This window comes from Tachypleus tridentatus, chromosome 1 (genome assembly GCF_004210375.1).
Source record: "Tachypleus tridentatus isolate NWPU-2018 chromosome 1, ASM421037v1, whole genome shotgun sequence".
In the NCBI taxonomy this organism is placed as follows: Eukaryota; Metazoa; Arthropoda; class Merostomata; order Xiphosura; family Limulidae; genus Tachypleus; species Tachypleus tridentatus.
In genome coordinates, this window is record NC_134825.1 from 46,451,546 (window position 1) to 46,471,549 (window position 20,004).

Below are 20,004 nucleotides of genomic sequence, written 5' to 3' on the forward strand. Positions count from 1 at the left end.
AGAGTAGCCCAAGAGTTGGCGGTGGGTGATGATGACTAGCTGCCTTCCCTCTAGTCTTACACTGCTAAATTAGGGACGGCTAGCACAGATAGCCCTCGAGTAGCTTTGTGCGAAATTCCAAAACAAACAAATCCATGAATTTTTTTTTCAAAAGGAAAAAGTTGTCAAAAATCTAAAAATAGCTTGTGTGTTTCCTTATAGCAAAATTACATCGGACTATCTGCTGTGTCCGTCGAGGGAATACGAAACCCTGATTTTAGCGTTGTAAATCCAAAGACTTACCGCTGTCTTAAAACATTCTTGTGACAGACGATAGATAAGTGTCTTGGTTATAAAGCTAGTTGATCCCACTTAATAAGTCTTTATAATCTTATTAAATATATTTTGTTGAGTTTTATTGTGTTATCATGATGGCACTCAAGCTTGATCAACACGCCAGCATATATATACACGTAAGGTAAAATATACTCCCGGTGGGGACAATTACACGATATTTTGGGTGCGGTTAACTTGTCGAAAGACTATTATATAGTCTCAATTTATTAACCTGAATACTAAAATCCAGCGACTTAGTAACTATTTTTTGGAAATGTATAAGTTCTATAGTAATGTTAACAGCTTGAGCTAAACATTCACAATCAAAACTGGTTATTTTGTATAAAGTGAAACACTTGAAACATATAGCGGCGGACAGTACATATTTGATTGATTGCATTCTAACACGGAAACAAGTAAAAGCGTTGGAAAAGGGTCTTACGTTTTGTATGGGAATAGACGAGAATGATTTTTTGAGTCAAGGTTGCTGAATGAGATTCAAAATCGCTAACTTTGCGTTGCTTATTATCCTTACGTTTACTTTACAGTTCTTTAAATCACTTAAAATTGAGGTCGTTTTGAAAGTGTATGAAGAATGTGCTGTTAAAATAAGAGTAGGTAAGCTGAGATAAGTAAACAACAGGTAACGTATTGTTTAAGATTCCGTTAAAATACTTCTTAACAGAAGTACAGTGTCGTATTAATAATGAACTCAAGTTTAATATTGTTTTCATTTTTGTATCAGGTGCTAAAATATTGTTTAAATCTTATCTTTCACTTTTCACTGTTTAAAATCTTATCTGTTATTATATCTAGCATAATCAATACTAACGTTAGGCATTTGTAAGAAAACTACTGCTTTAGTGATTAACGCTGTAAGAAACTAGATCGATTTAAATTTTTTCATTACTATTACTCCGTGATAATGTTGTGAAAAGATGCTTTTGTTATTTTGTTTTAGTGAAACGACATAGGCTGCAGTCACGAGCACTATTTTGTGCAGTAGTTCTATAAGAAGGTACTAGAGTCACATAAAGTATGTATAGGTTTGATTTAGAATTCACTGGTTTGAATTTTGCGCAAACTTGCACGAGAACTATCTGCGCTAGCCGTTCTTTCTTAGCAGGAAAAGACTAGAGGGAAGACAGCCAGTCATCACTACCCACCGCCAACTCTTGGGCTACACTTTTACCAAGGAAAAGTGAGATTAACCGTAACATGATAACGCATACACTGTTGAAAGAGCGAACATGTTTGGTGGGATGGGGACCCTCAGAGTTCTAACCACCTGACCGTGCCGGATCGATTAGGAATTGTAAAAAGACATTCCATCTAAACACTTCTGTATCTTTAACTTAATCGTATTTAGAACCAGTTAGAAACAATATTCTGAGAAGGTATATTTAATACAAAAGCTCTTGCAACTGCTCATGAAAAGATGTGAGCTAAACCGTACTTTAGTTCTGAATCAATCTGTAGAAAGATAAAACAACATTACAGTACCTCAGAATGGTGATGGTATTTGAAATATTCTCGTTGTATCCTGTGAGTTGTTTTTTATTGTAATTCAGAACAAGTACATTTAGAAAACGGTCTCAACCATTACTGTGATTGTACGCTATTTCTTTAAGTGGACAAAAAAAATACTTATGCTTGTAAATAATATAGACAGGGGACACTGTTCATTGTGTGGTATTAATAAAACTCAACGCATACGTATATCCATGTTTGATTCACATGCAAAACTAGACTGAGAAGAGATCTTATCAACCTCATCCTTGATTCACACCCAGAATACATACCTAAGCTAAAATTATACAATTTATTTTTTGATGATTGAAAAGCTCCTTGAAACTATGTACCACAGCTCAAGTATTGGTCGCAGCCTGATCCATTTTTATGAACAGTTTAATCCATATTTTTTCAAAACGTTGTTGTTCATCTCACAAAATCTTTGGCTGTTATCTTGTAGTACTTCAGGAACAATTCAGCTTTTCCTACCATTAATCTGTGGTTAAGAAACATAACTTCCAATACTCTTGAATCAAACAGTTCATCAACAAATGAAAAACCACAAGAAATGTAATAATCATCATATTATAATTTTAAGAATATGAACACGTGAAAGAAACTAAGTTGTTCACCTTCTGTTATGTGTCCATGTAAAAACGAACTAAAACATTTGAAACACTAAGTTTTTTTCAGCCAAAACTCCTTCGCCTAATGCTAGAGAGAGAATACAAACTTTGTTTAAAATGGCGACGATGTCATAGACATTTCTTGAGCATGATATTACCATACATACGAATACATAGATGACACAGTTCCAAGCATAAACACGAGTTACAAGTAGGCATGAGTCGAGGGTGTAATAACAGAAAATGGGAGAAGCAAAGCCCGGGGCGTAGCATTTAAGGCGTTAACCTAAGGATACCTTCAGGGGAAATAAATTAAAAAAAACATGTGAAGGATGTTGCTGCGTGAAAGACGTTGCTACGTAAAGAAATGTGACTTGAACAATAAAAACAACAATAGTTATGATAAAGTTTATGAAACACATTATACGTTGCCCCAGGTGTACTCCTTCTATCACGTGTTCTTCCTTTTTTCCCTCTCGTAAACATTTCTGCACAAAGTATGTATATTTACTCTGTCGAACTCCCCAGAGACCAGATACTCCATGGTGTAGATTTGTGTTTGGCTTCAATCAAACAAACAATACTTTGTCCGTTATTTAGATTTTCTTAATTAATTATAACGGCCATAATATATTCTTCGACTTCGAAATTTAAATATATATATATTCAAAGCCCACTTCATGAACCTATTATTACACATTTTTCTAACTCCCTGTGCTTACATATACGTCTTTGTCTTTAAAAATATACTTATCTATTTATTTTTTGATTTTCCGATACATCTGTATTTATCTAATATTTAATTATTTTGTCCTGTATCAATTTATTCATATTGAGTGTTAATAGCATCTCATCATAACGATGCTCCAGGTTCTGTTATACATTTGAAAATTAATGTTTTACCGTTTGTCGTAATACTGTAATGACGGTTTGCAAAGGACAATGAATTAGATCCCACATCACAAATCTTGACAAACTTTCCACTCTACATATGCATCAAATTACAAGACCACGGAAGCAAAAATTCATTGAGGTTGAACTGAGAGACTTACAAGAATGTGGCCGAATGGAGCTGCTGAGATCACAGCTTCTTCGGCCATCATTCTGTTAAAAAAAGCCTTAATTTTCTATGTGAAGCTTGAAGCTTGAGAACCTTTGTTCTACTTCAACGTGTTGTTTGCTGTTTCATTAAAAGTTTCAAAATGTATGTCCAGCTTCATCAAAATGGCTTGTGGATAAGGATGTTGCACTATTTTGGCTTAGAACGTGGTTTGGAGCACGTTGCTGTCTTAGACACTCCATTTTTTAAGACTATTTATTCCACGAGAATATTGAAGGCCTTTTTCTCACAGTGTCCCGTTATTTTCCAAGAGGAAGGCTTACATCCTTGTGACACAGCACTGAACTCTACGATGTAAACCAGAACGCATTCTAGCTATAAACGAAGGAGTAACAGATTTTCCCAAAGGAAAGCTTTTGTCCTTGCAAGTTAACATTGGGCTCCACAGTATGGACCACAATGCATTTTGGCCATAAACGAAGGTGTAACAACTTTTCCCAAAGGAAAGGTTTAATTCTTGCAATATAACATTAAACTACACAAAGTGAACCATAACACATTCTAGCTATAAGCTAAAATTAACAGCTTTTCTTAAAGAAAAGCTTGAATAAAATCCTGTTACTTAACAATGAGCTCCACAATGTAAGCCAGTGAGCAATTTGACCATAAGCTAAGGTTTTCTTCTGCAATGTAGATGAGCAATAACCCATAGAAATCGTCGAAGGAAAGCCTTATGATATAATAGGCCTGTCAGAAAAAAAAAATTATTCTTTCACTAAAATAACTATGTATGGAGCCAGCAGAAAAAAATATTAAAATTATGATATTAAATCCGTAAGACTAAAAGTTTTCGCAATAGAAACGATATAATAACTAATTAAAGTATTTGATTTTTTTTATGAATGAAAGTTACATCATAAGCTTATTAAAAATAAAACTGGCATCACCAGTCTGTTGTAAAACAACGTTATTTGTTCAAAAAAATATAAAATCCAGCTGATATTTGTACTACAGGTTGAGCCAAAGTTATTTACCGGTTTAAAATGTTTTGTAATAACATATTATTGTTTAATATTTTTCTTTGTTTGTGCCTATTTAGCGCAAAGCTATATAACAGACTATCTGTGCTCTGTTTCCCGCAGGGATTTGAACCCCACATTTGAGCATTGTAAGTCTGTAAAGATACAACTGACCCCCTAGGAGAGCCATTGCAGTTTGAACTTATGTAAAAAACTATCAAATTATATTATACATTATTTCGATATTTTCTCTTTTACCTTTTTTGTTAATCACAGTGCAAACAAGGATATTTTAATTGATTAATTTAGAAAATTGAATGTAAAATGACAACGTTACTGGTATCTACCAGTTCAGATTATATTTGTTTTTGTTTGTTTTTTTTAATTTCGCACAAAGCTACTCGAGGGTTATCTGCGCTAGCTGTCGCTAATTTAGCAGTGTAAGACTAGAGGGAAGACAGCTAGTCATCACCATCCACCGTCAACTCTTGGGCTACTCTTTTACCAACGAATAGCGGGATTGACCCACGGCTGAAAGGGCGAGCATGTTTGGTGCGACCGGGATTCGAACCCGCGACTCTCGGATTACGAGTCGAACGCCTTAATACGCTTGGCCATGCAGGGCCCTTCAGATTATATATCATGCTTCACTGATGTCCTGTGTTCTAAGCTAATACGTCGGAACACTTTACGTATGATGAAACGTCTGTGTTCCAGGATCGCTGTAACGTTTTTCTTAACTGTATTCTTTTTTTCGTTATTGCTTATTTTCTTTGGTTTTTACCTTTGGTGAAACATTTCCCCTTTCACCTTTATTAAAACCTTTTCTTTGTCATCCTTTCCCTTGGTAGTTTAGTGATATGTCTGTTTATTTGTTTTTTAATTTCGCGCAAAGCTACTCGAGGGCTATCTGCGCTAGCAGTCCCTAATTTTGCAGTGTAAGACTAGAGAGAAGGCAGCTAGTCATCACCACCCACCGCCAACTCTTGGGCTACTCTTTTACCAATAAATAGTGGGATTGCCCGTCACATTATAACGCCCCCACGGCTGAAAGGGCGAGCATGTTTGGTGTGACGGGGATTCGAACCCGCGACCCTCGGATTACTAGTCGAGTGTCTCAACCGACCTGGCCATGTCGAGCCTGTAATATGTCTGAAAGCTAATAATGCTAAAAAATAGGGTTTCTATTGAAATGAGAAAAGCACAGATAACCAGTTGTGTAGCTATACGCTTAATGGCAAACGAAAAAACAATCACTTACTATTTGTGCCTTTTGTCTGTTTTTTTTACTTTCATTATTTCATTCCCTTTTTTACCTTTTAATGATTTTTCTTTCTCATTTTCTGCGTTTTTATTGTGTTGTTTTTTTAGGTTACAACAACGCACTGAACCTAATAAATTTTTATTACTAATCCTAATATAGAAGCTTTAGATAGTTAAATTATTCAACAATTTAATTCTTAGCTACAACCTTTTATATGGCAAATTACTATTTTATGTTTGTCTTTGATACGAATCCAAATGCCCTTTTCACTTTCTTCTTTGTTTGTTTTGAATTTCGCCCAAAGCCACTTAAGAACTGTCTGATCTAATAGTCCCTAATTTAGCAGTTTAAGACTAGAGAGAAGGCAACTAGTCATCACCACCCACCGCCAACTCTTGGACTACTCTTTTATCAACGAATAGTGAAATTGATCGTACCATTATGATTCCACCATGACAGAAAGAGCGAGCATGTTTAGTGTGACGGTGATTCGAACCTGGAACCCTCAAGTTACGAATCGAGCGCCCTATCCACCTGGCCATGCCAGACCCGCTTTCTATGTTATCAGTACTATTCATCATCATTTTGTAAACTGATGAATATTCAAGGAAAGACAAATTATTTGTTCCACCTGTTACATACATACATACACATATATATATATGTGTGTTTATATATACCGTGATACTCGCAGTTTTTCTGAAAACTGTTATGTTTATACAAGTACTGACTCCTTTTATTTAAGCATATTTAATGTTTTTGCATTGTATTACAGAACAATTTTATTATAGCATAAATGATCATATTTACTGTTTAAAAACCACGTAAAAACTGTTCGTTTTTTATTGCATTAAAAATCACAGGGCAGTTAAAAAAGGTTTCGAATTGATGAAATAAGATGGTTAAGGATCATCAGAATAGATATATCGTGCTTAGAGAGGCAGTGTATCGTGTAGAAAGGTTGAACTAATTATATAAAATGTGACTAAACCGGTCAAACATTATACTATTTATACTGATGTGAAGTTCAGTTGCATTTTTAGGTTGTCCAGAAATAAATGTCGGAATTCTCACGATTACATTTAGAGCCTGAATAATGAGTAACTTATCGTTGGCTGGCTGGTTGGTTTAATCCAACGTTTGTTGCTTACAAGGTGCCTTAATTGTTGTTTGCTGTTTCAACCCTACTTAGAGTAAGTTTCATCGCACCTAAGGCAGCATGGACAAGAAGGACTTTCGTCTGATTTTCCTGTACGACTTCAAACTTGGATGAAGAGCTACAGAAACTACACAAAATATCAATCAGGCATTCGCCTATGGATCTGTTACTGAACATACAGTTTAGTGTTGATTGCAAAGGTTTTGACATGTAGATGAAAGTCTTGAAGACCACAAAGGCCATGAAATAAAGTCATCCTTAGATGAAAACATATTAAGGGAAGCAGTTGAGACAGACCCTCGTGAGCTTGCAGAAAAGCTAGGCACAAGAAATAAAGCATTACCAACCAACTGATGGCGATTGGGAGGACGAAAATGTTGGATAAGTGGGTTCCGCATGAGCTGACCGAAGATTAACAAAATCGGAGTTATGACACTTTTCAATGATGACGCTCCAAACATTGAACGAATTGAGAATCGAGGTTCTGCCTCATCCACCTTATTCCCCAGACCTTTCCACTACAGATTTTTATTTTTTCAACTTTGGCAACTTTTTGAACAATAAAAGCTTTTAAAATCGGGTAGCTGTAAAAAAAGATTTCAGGGAGTTCACTGGCCATAGAAACTTTGATTCCTACAACAGGGGCATAAACATCATCGTTACATGTTCACAAAAGTGTGTTGAATCAAATGGTGCTTATTTTGATTACAGCATGTTTTACAACACTGGTTTATACTTTTCCAAACTTCACAGTTCAAAAACGACATTTATTTCCGGACAACCTAATATTTAGAAGAACTGTATTTTGTTAGAAGAGCATAATGTAAGCCGAAACGTCATTACTTCTCAGTATTCAAATGATGAAACAACTTGTTTTCTGAAAAAAATTACTCAAATCTTATATTTACCATTTTTATCACTAGAAAATTATTTCGTGATTGGATTTCTGCTTACTGCGTTAACTTAATCAACATATATTTTATTTTTTTATCCATTCCCTATTTTCCACAAAAAATTCTTTATTAACATTCTAGTTCACTCTGATTTCTCATTCTTTACTTGAAATTACTTTTAATAAAGCAATCATTGTTTAAATTCATAAAACTACAATGCCAATTATTTATTTAGTAAAAAGATATTTCTACAAAATATCTACCGTCAGCTAAATACATCTTACTTTAGCCATTTATATTATTCATTGTTTTTTAGAAATATTAGCCCAATATAAAAAAAAAAAAACTTTATTAGGATGTAGATTTCGATATTTAATCAGAAATTTCTCAACCAACAGCTCTTTAATTTTACTTCAATATTAATTATTAGTTTTTATATAAACTTACAATTTATTTTATAAACATTTACCGTTAATTTAAATCTCCTCAGCTGAGGGACACATGAACATAATAAATTATCATCAGCTCAACAATAAGTTTATTTTGGAAATAAAAATTTAATTAACTCTGTTATTGCACATTTCTCCAACCATTTGCATTCGAACTTTTTTCTTTACAATAGTTATATACATTTCAGTGGAGGCAAATATACACATTTTCAAATGAATTAACAACTAATGACAACATCGGCGAATAGGTTTGCCTGATATATGTAGTTTTTTCTCGTATCCCTGTCTAAATTATCATCTAGGTAGCAAAAGCGTCACTTAAATATCCAGCAGTACTGAACCATGATGCTCAGAGAGTGTAACATTCAAGGTCATTTCAAGTGGATTCGGTCGTTTTTAGGTAATAATTCTTGTACATATGTAATCAAATTCCCTTTTCAATGTTGCATGACGTTATTTTGGTGATAGATGGTAGTGATATGGTACCAGGAGCATTGTAAACGTAATACCAGGCCTTGTTCTGGCGTGTTTAACGACATAATTCCTTATTTAATACTTGCATATATTTCAAATTAAGTACTACTAGAGGCTGTATTATGAGTTAGTTCTCTACTGTTTTATGCAGATTTGTCTTAGTGCTTTCAGAATTATTATTGTTTAATGTATCGTAATTTCATTTTTATATCTCACGCTATGCTTTGTCGGTCGACGGTGTTTATCAATTTATGCTATAAACGAACTAAAGTGATAATTAAGGCTTAATAGTTTTACGAATAAAAACAAAAGTAATGTTTACACAAATAACCTGTCAAAACTAATTTCGTCCTGCGTTAAACTTTGATAAATTATTACTAGTTCGTGTTGATCTCTATGTACTGTTCTGTACATACGATGGAATTAACTTCTCATCCACACTGACTATCTGGATATTTTAAACTGTTTCTTTTTAACTCAAGGACTGAACAATTAAAAAGTTTTGGTTTAAATTAATGTTATTTTTAATGGTCAGTAATCCAAAAAATAATGAAACCATTTCGTCAATTTTGTTCCCTGCTGACTTAGTAGTAATCTAGTGTTGCGCTTAACAACAAAACAAAAAACATATTCACAAAGGTTTTGAGAAAACTGGGAAACTGTAATAAATTAATTTTTGAACTATCTTTAGTGTGGAGCTATTATTCTGTTTAATCTTTCATAGTTACTAATAAATAATACAAAAGCAGCTTTAAAAGATAGGTTTTGTAATGAAACAAGCAAAAATTGCACAAAAACGTTTTTCTAAGTCTTTACAGACATTTGTTTCTCATTTGGAGGCTCACGTTTTTATTTAATGTTTGCTCGACAGGTCTGAAGCTTCGCTGAGCATAAGACTGAACATTTTACTGATATTATACACAGAGAGATTTACCAAGTAATACAGGTGTAACGTAACTGTATTTCAATTCTTACCAAATGATAGGTCTTACTTCAAACTATTGATATTATGTATCAATATATTAAACATTATATTAAAGTAAACGAATAGCTTAACTAGTAACAACTAACATGTCCTTGTTTCCGTGAAAACGTATATTTTTATTCAAAATATTATACAACGTTCAAAGAGAGTTAAGGAAGATGCTTTCGATTAATACTGAATAACTAATTTGAATAATTAATTATTAAGCTTTCGAATAACGTCATAAATATATCCCAGATGTGTTTCATGTATTTTAAATCTAATGAAATTATAAGGAAGTTATTGTTTAGCAAAATGTTTCAATTATTTATGAAACATATTTAACGGTTTTTTTTATTTATTCACTAAGAAGTATAGGTTGTTCTACTTTATTAAAAACCTAGAGCACGTTCAGACTACGCCATCAAAACATCAATTTGTTTTAATAAAATCAGTCATTGCAGTCAGTTTGAAATGAGAGTATATTAAATCTATAAACTGGTAATGTGAGTTTCTTCGTTTACAACGGTTATTAAATATATATCAATGTTTCAGATTTGTATGAAGAAGAAAAAAAGAGCGAGAAATTTGTGAGTATGCGCACATTTGTTTCCAGTCGTACAACTGCTGGTTGATATACAGGTCTTAGCCTAGTGATAAATATGTATCTCATAACGGTTTGTATTGGTATTAACACTTATTGATAAGGATAGAACAACGTTTCGACCTTTCTAGGTCATCTTCAGGTTAATTTTATTTCAAGCAGGTTTCTCGTCATCAAGAATTACAATATATACCAATGAAACTATTAACACATATATTGAAATTACATTAAAATTCTGAATCGTAATATTTTATAGCTATTTCCTGACTGAAAAACAAAGAATTATAATAAAATGTACTTTTAAAGTATTTAAATAATAATAATTAATATGGTACAAGATAAAAAGTTGAGTTGTATTTACTACATTTACAATATAGTTCTTTATTATAATTTCTACTACAGAAAGTGACTTATCTAAGTTAAACCATTCCTAAAAATATAGGTTTAATTGAAATATTTTTTTTGAAATTTGTTAAAGCAGATGAATATCGCTATCAAGTAAGAATAGAAAAACAAGTTATTATTGAGAGATAGGGTAATGACAGTGTTCTTAAATCAAGTGTTTCTGAGAATATGAACTGAAACCTACATTACACCTATCTCTTATCAACAACGAAGAAATCTCGCTTTTACGTCGCGTACAGTTAAAGTTATTTCTTTATTGGAACTTATCAATTAAGAATATGAGAATATAAACTCTTCCTATTAAAAATTATCATTAGATGTCACTGTTATACGAGCATTTGATCAATATATGATGGTTTTATGATAATATGTACTGAGGGTGAATACGTTATATTAAAACAATTCTGCAGGCTCACCGCGTCATTACAGTTCATGTCTCCGTGTCCAGTAATGCTCTGTCTGACGCCTATTGATAATGTCAATGGTCCTGTAGCTCAGTTTCCATTGCAAATGCTCCCATCATAAGACTGTTGTTCAATAGCATACTAGTTCTTTCTGTAAACTTTCCATATTTCATCTATTTTTCAAGGAAAATGGTTTCCCAGTACCCATTTTAAGAATCCAATTGTAAGGAAAGCCATAGGCACTACATCTCACGACTTGATCGGTATGTCTTCGTCTGGAATAGCATGAATACCTATTTGATCCTCCAAGTGCTGGATTTACAACGCTAAAATCAGGGGTTCGATTCACCTCGGTGGGCTGAGCAGATAGCCCTCTGTGGCTTTGCTATACGTAAAACACATACACACACACACACTCCTCCAAGTGCTTAAAGTGTACGATGCTTAAAGTTATGTGCCGTGAAAACAACTTGTATAAGATGCTACACTTTGTTTACTATAATAAGAGTACGACTTACTGCATGTCTATTTTTGGATGGTTCTGTTACACCAAGTCGTTTTATTCCATTTTTAATGCTAGTAAGTATAAGGGAATTCTTCGGAGTGGAAATTCTAGATTTTAGATCTAAATACTTCCTTATGAACTGAATGTGTAAGTAGTAAACGTCAGAATTGTTACCACAGTGACTTATATTGACTGCAGTTGTCATGTAAGTTGCTGATTTACACATTCAGAATAGTTTTACTATGACGTACTCAATATTCTATAGGTGAATTAACAGTATGAAAAGTTGGACAGTATTGCTTCTGAATATATTGTTAACTAAGGTTCAGAAGCTTTTATTTATTTGTTTTTTTTAACATTAGTACAATACCATATCTTAACTTTTTTCCTGCTGTTTAAACGAGTATTTAATCATTTCTTGAAAGCTGAAATAATATCAAAACTCGAGTGAAATACAGCGCACATTTTATATAAATATAAATATGATTAGTTACAAATGTTAATCATGTGTGATGTTTCTTAAGACTCGTTACGTGTAACACATACTTCCTTGAAGTATTTTTATGAAAAGCTTTAAACTCCTTTTTGTTAAAACAATGTGGATTCTTATATACAGTTTATTAACTGGTATTGCAGTCAGCTCAGCGTTGTCATATGTATATAATATATAAATTAGGAGAAAAAATAAAGTATTTAATTTTACCTTGTGTAGAAAGAAGAATCATAAAAACCATCCACAACTGTATTGGAAAATCCATTTCTTTCTGGTTTCTTTTCTTTTCGAACTAAGTATTCATGCCTTTCAAATATTTCTTCTATGATTTTCATACAAATAGATTTCTAAGCAATTTCGAACACCGAACTTACGTGAGCGGCCGAACAACCGACTTCAACGAAACACATTAGTCGCGCACGTGCCACGGGACTTAAAAGTGATGACGCTCTTCTGACAACTGACAGCCGACGTAACTACTAGCGCCACCAATGAACAGTTTTGTAGCTTAGGAACGAGGTGGTTATACTTACAGTTTGAAATCTATTACTTATTATAATATACGATGTAAATATAAAGCACTCACAGTCTGTATTGGAAGCTAATAAACAATTCATGTAGCAAGTTTGATAAAAGTTATATCTTTCAGAAGTGGGAAATTTAATTTCTTATCTAAGTTTTTTTCCACAATAAGCTGCTTTTCGTTATACGCATGCTAATATATATATGTATAACAAAAGGTTTACATATCTGTATATATTCTAAAACTTGTTTTTAAAGAAGCCATCATATGTTGGGATAGAAATAGAGTCGCTGATCAAAAAACGTATATATAAAGATATTGATTTACAATCCTATATGCACATGAAGCTATATTTTGTTTTAGACTTCAGTTCTTTGTTTATAAATTTCTTTTTTAACTTAATTCCTTTGAAATAATACTTTATTGATATATATGCAAACATCTGCGTCTAACAAAAAACATACAGATAATACACAAGTGTTTATATTAAAAGCTATAAAACTGTTAAGTTTGGTATCTAAGGAAAAGAAATCGCAACAAAACAGAATTCAAGAGCAAGGAGAAATAAACCAAATGCCAGACATTCAAATAAATAAACAATGCACAAATTGCTAAACATCGCTTTAGGTAAGGTAATAGGAGAAATGGCTTTTATGTTTCATGAGGGACACATGGTCTATCTGATTCATATCCCATTCGTGTTTATAGTAAATTATGGAGAATATATGGGCTCTTCAGTCCTCACCAGAACTATTATTTACCGAGTGCAGCCATTTATAAGAAGATTGTTGTGCTTAATGAAATAGACAAAAAAAAAAAAAAAACAGTCGACGTAGTATTCGGTAATCCGTTCCACCCAGTGAAGTAAGGTCTGGAAAGAGTCAAATTCTTAAAGTCAGAGTGATACTAGTACCTCACTTGGTTTATCTTTTATCATCTATGTTCATTTACATGAATATGTTTTATACAAAAGTATGAATACTGGAACAAATAAACTTTAATATATAAATACAATGTATCTATATTCTATTCATGATGAAAAAAAAATTGAAAATGCGCGCCAAATGCCTTACATAGTTATAAATTATAGGTGGCGACATATCAAAGTCTTCCGTCTTCGTGCGAAAACTGAAGACTTATGAAATTTAACCTATTTGTTTAACCTTTGAGGAAAATTTTGCTATCATTGTAACGTTGTTGATACAGATTTTGTCACATTAGTTTTCTTACAATATATTTAATGTTATTATGCATTGTTGGCTTTGTCTGTCCTCTGTCCTTTGTATTTGAATTGCTTCTTTGACTTAAACTGCACACATTTTATACAGAGTAAGGCAAAAGTTACTATACATTTGGTAAAATACAGCTAGTAGTGTGGGTATTATGTAGTTGATGCATAATAGCGAAAATATTACGAAGGCAGTCTAAGCCAAGTTAATTATTATTTGTTTCAGAGTAAGGCTTAGAAAGTAAACTGTTTTAAATGATACAACAGTATAATCGCATTATCTCTCTATATATATGTATATATGCAACAAAACGAGATATTTTCAGTTGTTTGTGTCCTTCCTTAACTGAGACTGTTATTACTCTTTCAATCATTATAATAAGAACAATACTTTATTATACGTATTTTTTCAATACTATTCAGACACATTTCTATTAAATTATGTTAGAATATCAACAATCTGAGTATCTGTGACTTCATCTTACATTTTTAAGAAGTGTATGTTCGAATACTTAACAACCCTTTGTTTCATTGAGGAATGGCTGTAATTGTTTGTTTGTTTTTTAATTTCGCGCGTTAACCGAGACGAGAGCTATCTGCACTAGCTTTCCCTACTTTAGCATTGTAAGACTAAATGGAAATCAGCTATTCATCACTACCCACCGCTAACTCTTGGGGTACTATTTTACCAATGAATAACAATTCCATGGCTAAAAGGGAGGGTATGTTTAGTGTGACGAAGATTCGAACTCGGGACCCTCTGATTACGAGTCCATCGCCCTAACCACTTGGCCATGCGGGGTGTGGCGGTGATATTACCAGTTCTTATCTCGAGGTGTATCTCAGTTCTTCTTTGCCTTGTATGCTAATTTTATTTTAAACTTTCTGTTTCAGTACTTCACATGGCCCGACATGGTCAGGTGGTTAAGGCGTTCGACTCGTAACCTGAGGTTCGCGGGTTCGATTCCCCGTCGCACCAAACATGCTCGCCCTTTCAGCCAATGGGGGCGTTATAATGTGACGGTTAATCACCCTATTCGTTGGTAAAAGAGTAGTTCAAGAGTTGGCGGTGGGTGGGGACGACTACCTGCCTTCCCTCTAGTCTTACACTGCTAAATTAGGGGCGGCTAGCGCAGATAGCCCTCGAGTAGCTTTGCGCGAAATTCAAAAATAAACAAATAAAGTACTTCACACATACTTTCAGAGAATTAGCTTCATCGTAATCTTTGCTTTTGAAGTAAGATTGCTTCTAGTTGAAACATGGTATAAGCTTAGACGGTTCTTCAAGTTGTTATATTTATATTTTGATAGAGAATACTGCTAGATTTAAAAATCACAATAATATACGTTCGTGTGGTTTAATTTCCACCATATTTTAAGAACTGTAGTATATGTATGTTAATTTGATAATTTCTATTCTACTAAATTCTTACTACCTGAAAACCTTACTCACTTTCTAACAAGTTCCAGTGGTCCACCAGTTGTTAATAATACTGAAGTTATTCTTATCTCTTTGCAAAGGACCAAATATGACATAGTTGTTAGCCTATGGAACAGGGGACTTGAGGGTTTCTGTTAGACATGTACTGCTACTAAACACTTTCAACTGTAGCTGTGTTATAATAGTGCTAGTTTTTCCTGCCATTTAGTTAAGAATAGCCGCTTCAGGCGGCGAGTACTACTGACTGTTTGCCATTCTCTTATCCATTGATTAAAATTAAAGACGGACATACCTGAACTGCACAGGAGTCTTTAACTTGGCCTCTATGTACATAATCAACAACCAAGCTCACTCACAAAAATTAGAATTCGTGTGTGTGTTTTTAGCAGAGACCACATCGGACTATCTACTGAGTACACTAGATTTTTTTTTCCAATAGTTTTCTCTACTTTTTTATTGTAACAAGATTTTGAATGATAGCGTGGAGCGTACATTTAACTTATGCATATAAGTAGATATGATTATCTTACATATTTCACCAGTAATGGGTATTTAAAAGTTTCAGATATTTCTTTCGTTCAGTAGAACTTCAAGTAGCGAAAAAGTTACATTGCTTAAATTTCAGAACTTTAGGTGTATTTGTATATATCAACACTTATTATAATACAGTTCTTGAAAAAAACTAAAGCTATTCGTTTGCTTGAAATTTACATATAAAATAAATATTTCGTTACATTTTCTTACTATAACCCAGAATTACTATAGTTATTAATGTGAACATTATCCGTAAAACTTGACATCAATAAAAACATACTGCAAAATCTAAAGACATTATTTGAAAAGCTTTTACTGTTTTTGAAGCCAGGATTTAAAGTTTTTTATATTCCGTACGTTATTCGGAGACATTTTATTTCTTGCTTACGTCCAAGGATGTTTTATGTATCATATCGTGATATAAATTAAATGTAAATAAATCTCGCTAACCTTAACATCGCTGATTAACTGAAGACACATTCTTGCAATAAATCTTTCTGTAAAGATTGTTAAGTAGTCAAAACAAATATTTTTCTTGTTGTTTTATAGTGAAATCTCTAGATTTATAAATAAAAATAAAGATAGGATTTTATACACGAAAAATTTATATTTAAAAAATAAGCATAGACTTAAAATACAACTATACTGTCTCAAGATATTATTTATCTTTAAAACTAACACTTTTATATTAATTGTTTCTATATTTTAATACTAAAACAAATACAAACGATAAGAAAACTTAACACCACGAATTATACATCCTTGCATAAAATTGAAAAAAAATATGCCGCGTACTTCTAGGTCAAACTATCGCTATTCATGTATACATTAGCTGTGATATAAAATATATGCCTCTGAAAGTGGTCAGTTCTCATTACAATGGTCACTTTTTGTTACATTTTCTCTTAAATTGTGACATTCATATTAGACATATCAAAAGAAGCACATTTACTTTTAACCAGAAGTAGCGCAGAGTTTTAAACAAAAGTCAAAAGCGGGATTTTGTCTTTTTCTCTGATTTAGTATTTAAAAAAACAGCGTAAAGTTGCTGATTTTGTTTGGAAAGAAAGTGCTTTCCCCGAAAATCAGACACATAGCATTTCATAAGACATCTTGAGATTTGACACTAACAGGCTCAACATATTTAACAAGATCATAATAAACATTATCTATTTCCATAACGACAGCTCTAATTATTGTTTAAAAACGTAATAAGCAAGTTGATATGTAAGCCCAATGAAATCTCTTCTTTTACTAGTTCACATATTTTCTATGAAAAGTTTTCTAGTTTGCGAGCAGTTGGTTTTTGTACTTCTTTTGAATTGGCTGGTAACATAAATGAGATTTGTGTTCATGTTGATAAGTAAGTCCATTGAAATCTCTTATTCTATTATTCCATACGTTTTTATACTGAAAATATTTTCTAGTTAGCGAACCGTAGTTTTTTTTTGTATTTCTCTTGAACTGGCTGATAATAGAAATGAGACTTGTTTTCAAGCTTAAGATAGATATATATGTAAGCATACAATATTTTGTTATTGGATCTACATTTTTATATTGCTATATGATACTAAACTCCCACAGTCATATCTAGCATTGAAACACTGTTCTGGTATATAGGTAAAAACAGCTGGTATAGGTAGATAAAGCACCATGTAGAGGAGCGAACAACGTTTCGACCTTCTTTGGTCATCGTCAGGTTCAAAGTTATTTTACAGAACTCTTTCCTAGGGTAAAGAAAAAGGGATACCATAAGAGAATGACCCAGAATAATAGATAACTAGGACAAAATAAATTTAGCTACATTTTTGTTAAACCTATGTACAGGTATGTCAGAATATAATCCGTGATGACGATGACCGAAAAAGGTTGAAACGTTGTCTGCTTCTCTACATAGTACTTTCTCTACCCATACCAGCCGTTTTTACATATATAATTTTCTCTACGAGTGGGTTTTCTCGACATCACGGAAGACTATTCTGTTAATTCTTCTTTCAGTCACAGAACCAAGATTGTTGATGTTTTGAACAAAAAGGAGACTGATCGTCGTCTCGACCAGTTTAACATCTGTTCTTCTGTTTCATTCAGCCCTATAATCACACTGTTCGAAAAATCAAAAGACATCTTATACTCTGTAATCTACAGAAAAAGTTCTGGATTTAGGACATTCCATGTCCAGTTGTTACTTACGTCTTCTTCTGTACCAGTTCATTACTACTCCTTACATATACGCCTTGCGCTTTTCTCTGCTCTGTCTTTCCTGGTTGGAAACTAGAGGTACGCTTAACAAAACATAGTTTACTTGGATCTTTTCGTAATGTTATACTTACAAAATGATATATCTTTGATTGGAACTCATTTAACACGTACATATTACGCAAGACTGAATAAAACAGAGGTTTTAAACAGCATCTGCACACAAAAACGTGTTAAACATATTTATTTATTTATTCGTTTTACTTATATAACATATATTTGTGCGTGAGAAAGTATAAAGCCGACTGGGCATGCGCAGGAAATTTCAATAAAATGAGAATCCTGTTGCCACGAGCAACATGTTTAATATATGTTGGTTTACGGCAAACTCTCGATTATTCAGCAGTAATTTTAACAAAAATGCACTCACAGTGAAGAACATGTCTTAGTCCTTTCCAAAGAGAAATAATCATACAATTATAATTTTTAATCTGTGTAGAATGAAAAGATACAACATTGACAGTAGAAAATCTTCCCTGTTTCTCATGGAGGTGAAAAATCTTGCAATGCAGTGGCTTTAAAACCAGATACAAACCAACCAGGACCAATGCCCTAATCAGGAATGTTGAACTATATTTACAAAAGAGAACCTTTCGAACAAACAGCCATTACAATAAAGTTGGGTATAAATTTTAAAGATAGTAACAAAATACTAAAGAATAATTAGAATCTAACAAAAATTCACAATATTTTAGCAATACATATAAACCAACGTCCTTTTTCGAGAAAAAAATGGCCAAAGAAACTGTAATAAGAGAAACTTTACTCTTACTTCCATATAGAGGAAATATCTTTGGAAACTTGACAAGACGCGTGGTTTAAAATTGGCCTTACTGTCTTTCATGGAGGCTTGTCACAATGGACATGGTGGCGTTGGACAACAGTTCAAAATCATAGCCATAAGACAGAGAGCAATCGAATATAAAAGAAGTACTTCCAATAACACAACCAGAGTTTTCCTAAGAATTTTTTGTTCAACTCTATAACTGTATTTTAACCTCCTTACTTTTAAATACATGATGTCTTATAACACTCAATAACATCATAGTAACAAATGATTCAAAAAATAAAGAATATTCTGGCAAATATATTTATTCATCAACTTTGGAATGGAATTTTATGAACTTAAACAAGTTTTTTTATTTATTTATGTTTGTTTGTTTTTGAATTTCGCACAAAGCTACTCGAGGGCTATCTGTGCTAGCCGTCCCTAATTTAGCAGTGTAAGACTAGAGGGAAGGCAGCTAGTCATCACCACCCACCGCCAACTCTTGGGCTACTCTTTTACCAACGAATAGTGGGATTGACCGTCATATTATAACGCCCCCCACGGCTGGGATGGCGAGCATGTTTGGCGCGACCGGGATGCGAACCCGCGACCCTCAGATTAGGAGTCACACGCCTTAACACGCTTTGCCATGCCGGGCCGCTATATTTATTTATGCACTTGAACTTACTTATATAGGTACATTTTCAACTGTACAAATATTTTTACAGGTACCAAACTGTAGGCCCGGCATGGCCAAGAGTGTTAAGGCATGCGACTCGTAATCTGAGGGTCGTGGGTTCGCATCCCCATCGCGCCAAACATGCTCGCCCTTTTAGCCGTGGGGACGTTATAATGTGACGGTCAATCCCACTATTCGTTGGTAAAAGAGTAGCCCAAGAGTTGGCGGTGGGTGGTGATGACTAGCTGCCTTCCCTCTAGTCTTACACTGCTAAATCAGGGACGGCTAGCACAGATAGCCCTCGAGTAGCTTTGTACGAAATTCAAAAAAACAAACCAAACTGTTATCAACTGCAAACATGGAATACCACTGAAGCCAACGGAACCTGGTGTATCGTTCTTTTAGATATATTTTCTAAACATAACATT

The 20,004-nt window shown here is 33.4% G+C and overlaps 1 protein-coding gene across 1 annotated transcript in view; it reads right to left on the reverse strand.

Moving 5' to 3' along the window:
* LOC143248811 (uncharacterized) overlaps positions 1-12,558 on the reverse strand; it is a 46,896-nt gene extending 34,338 nt beyond the window's left edge. The window contains exon 1 of the mRNA XM_076497629.1: positions 12,357-12,558. Within this exon, the coding sequence (XP_076353744.1) occupies positions 12,357-12,411 (55 nt within the window). The 5' untranslated portion in view covers positions 12,412-12,558. The remainder of the gene's footprint in view (positions 1-12,356) is intronic.
* Positions 12,559-20,004: the final 7,446 nt, after the last annotated feature.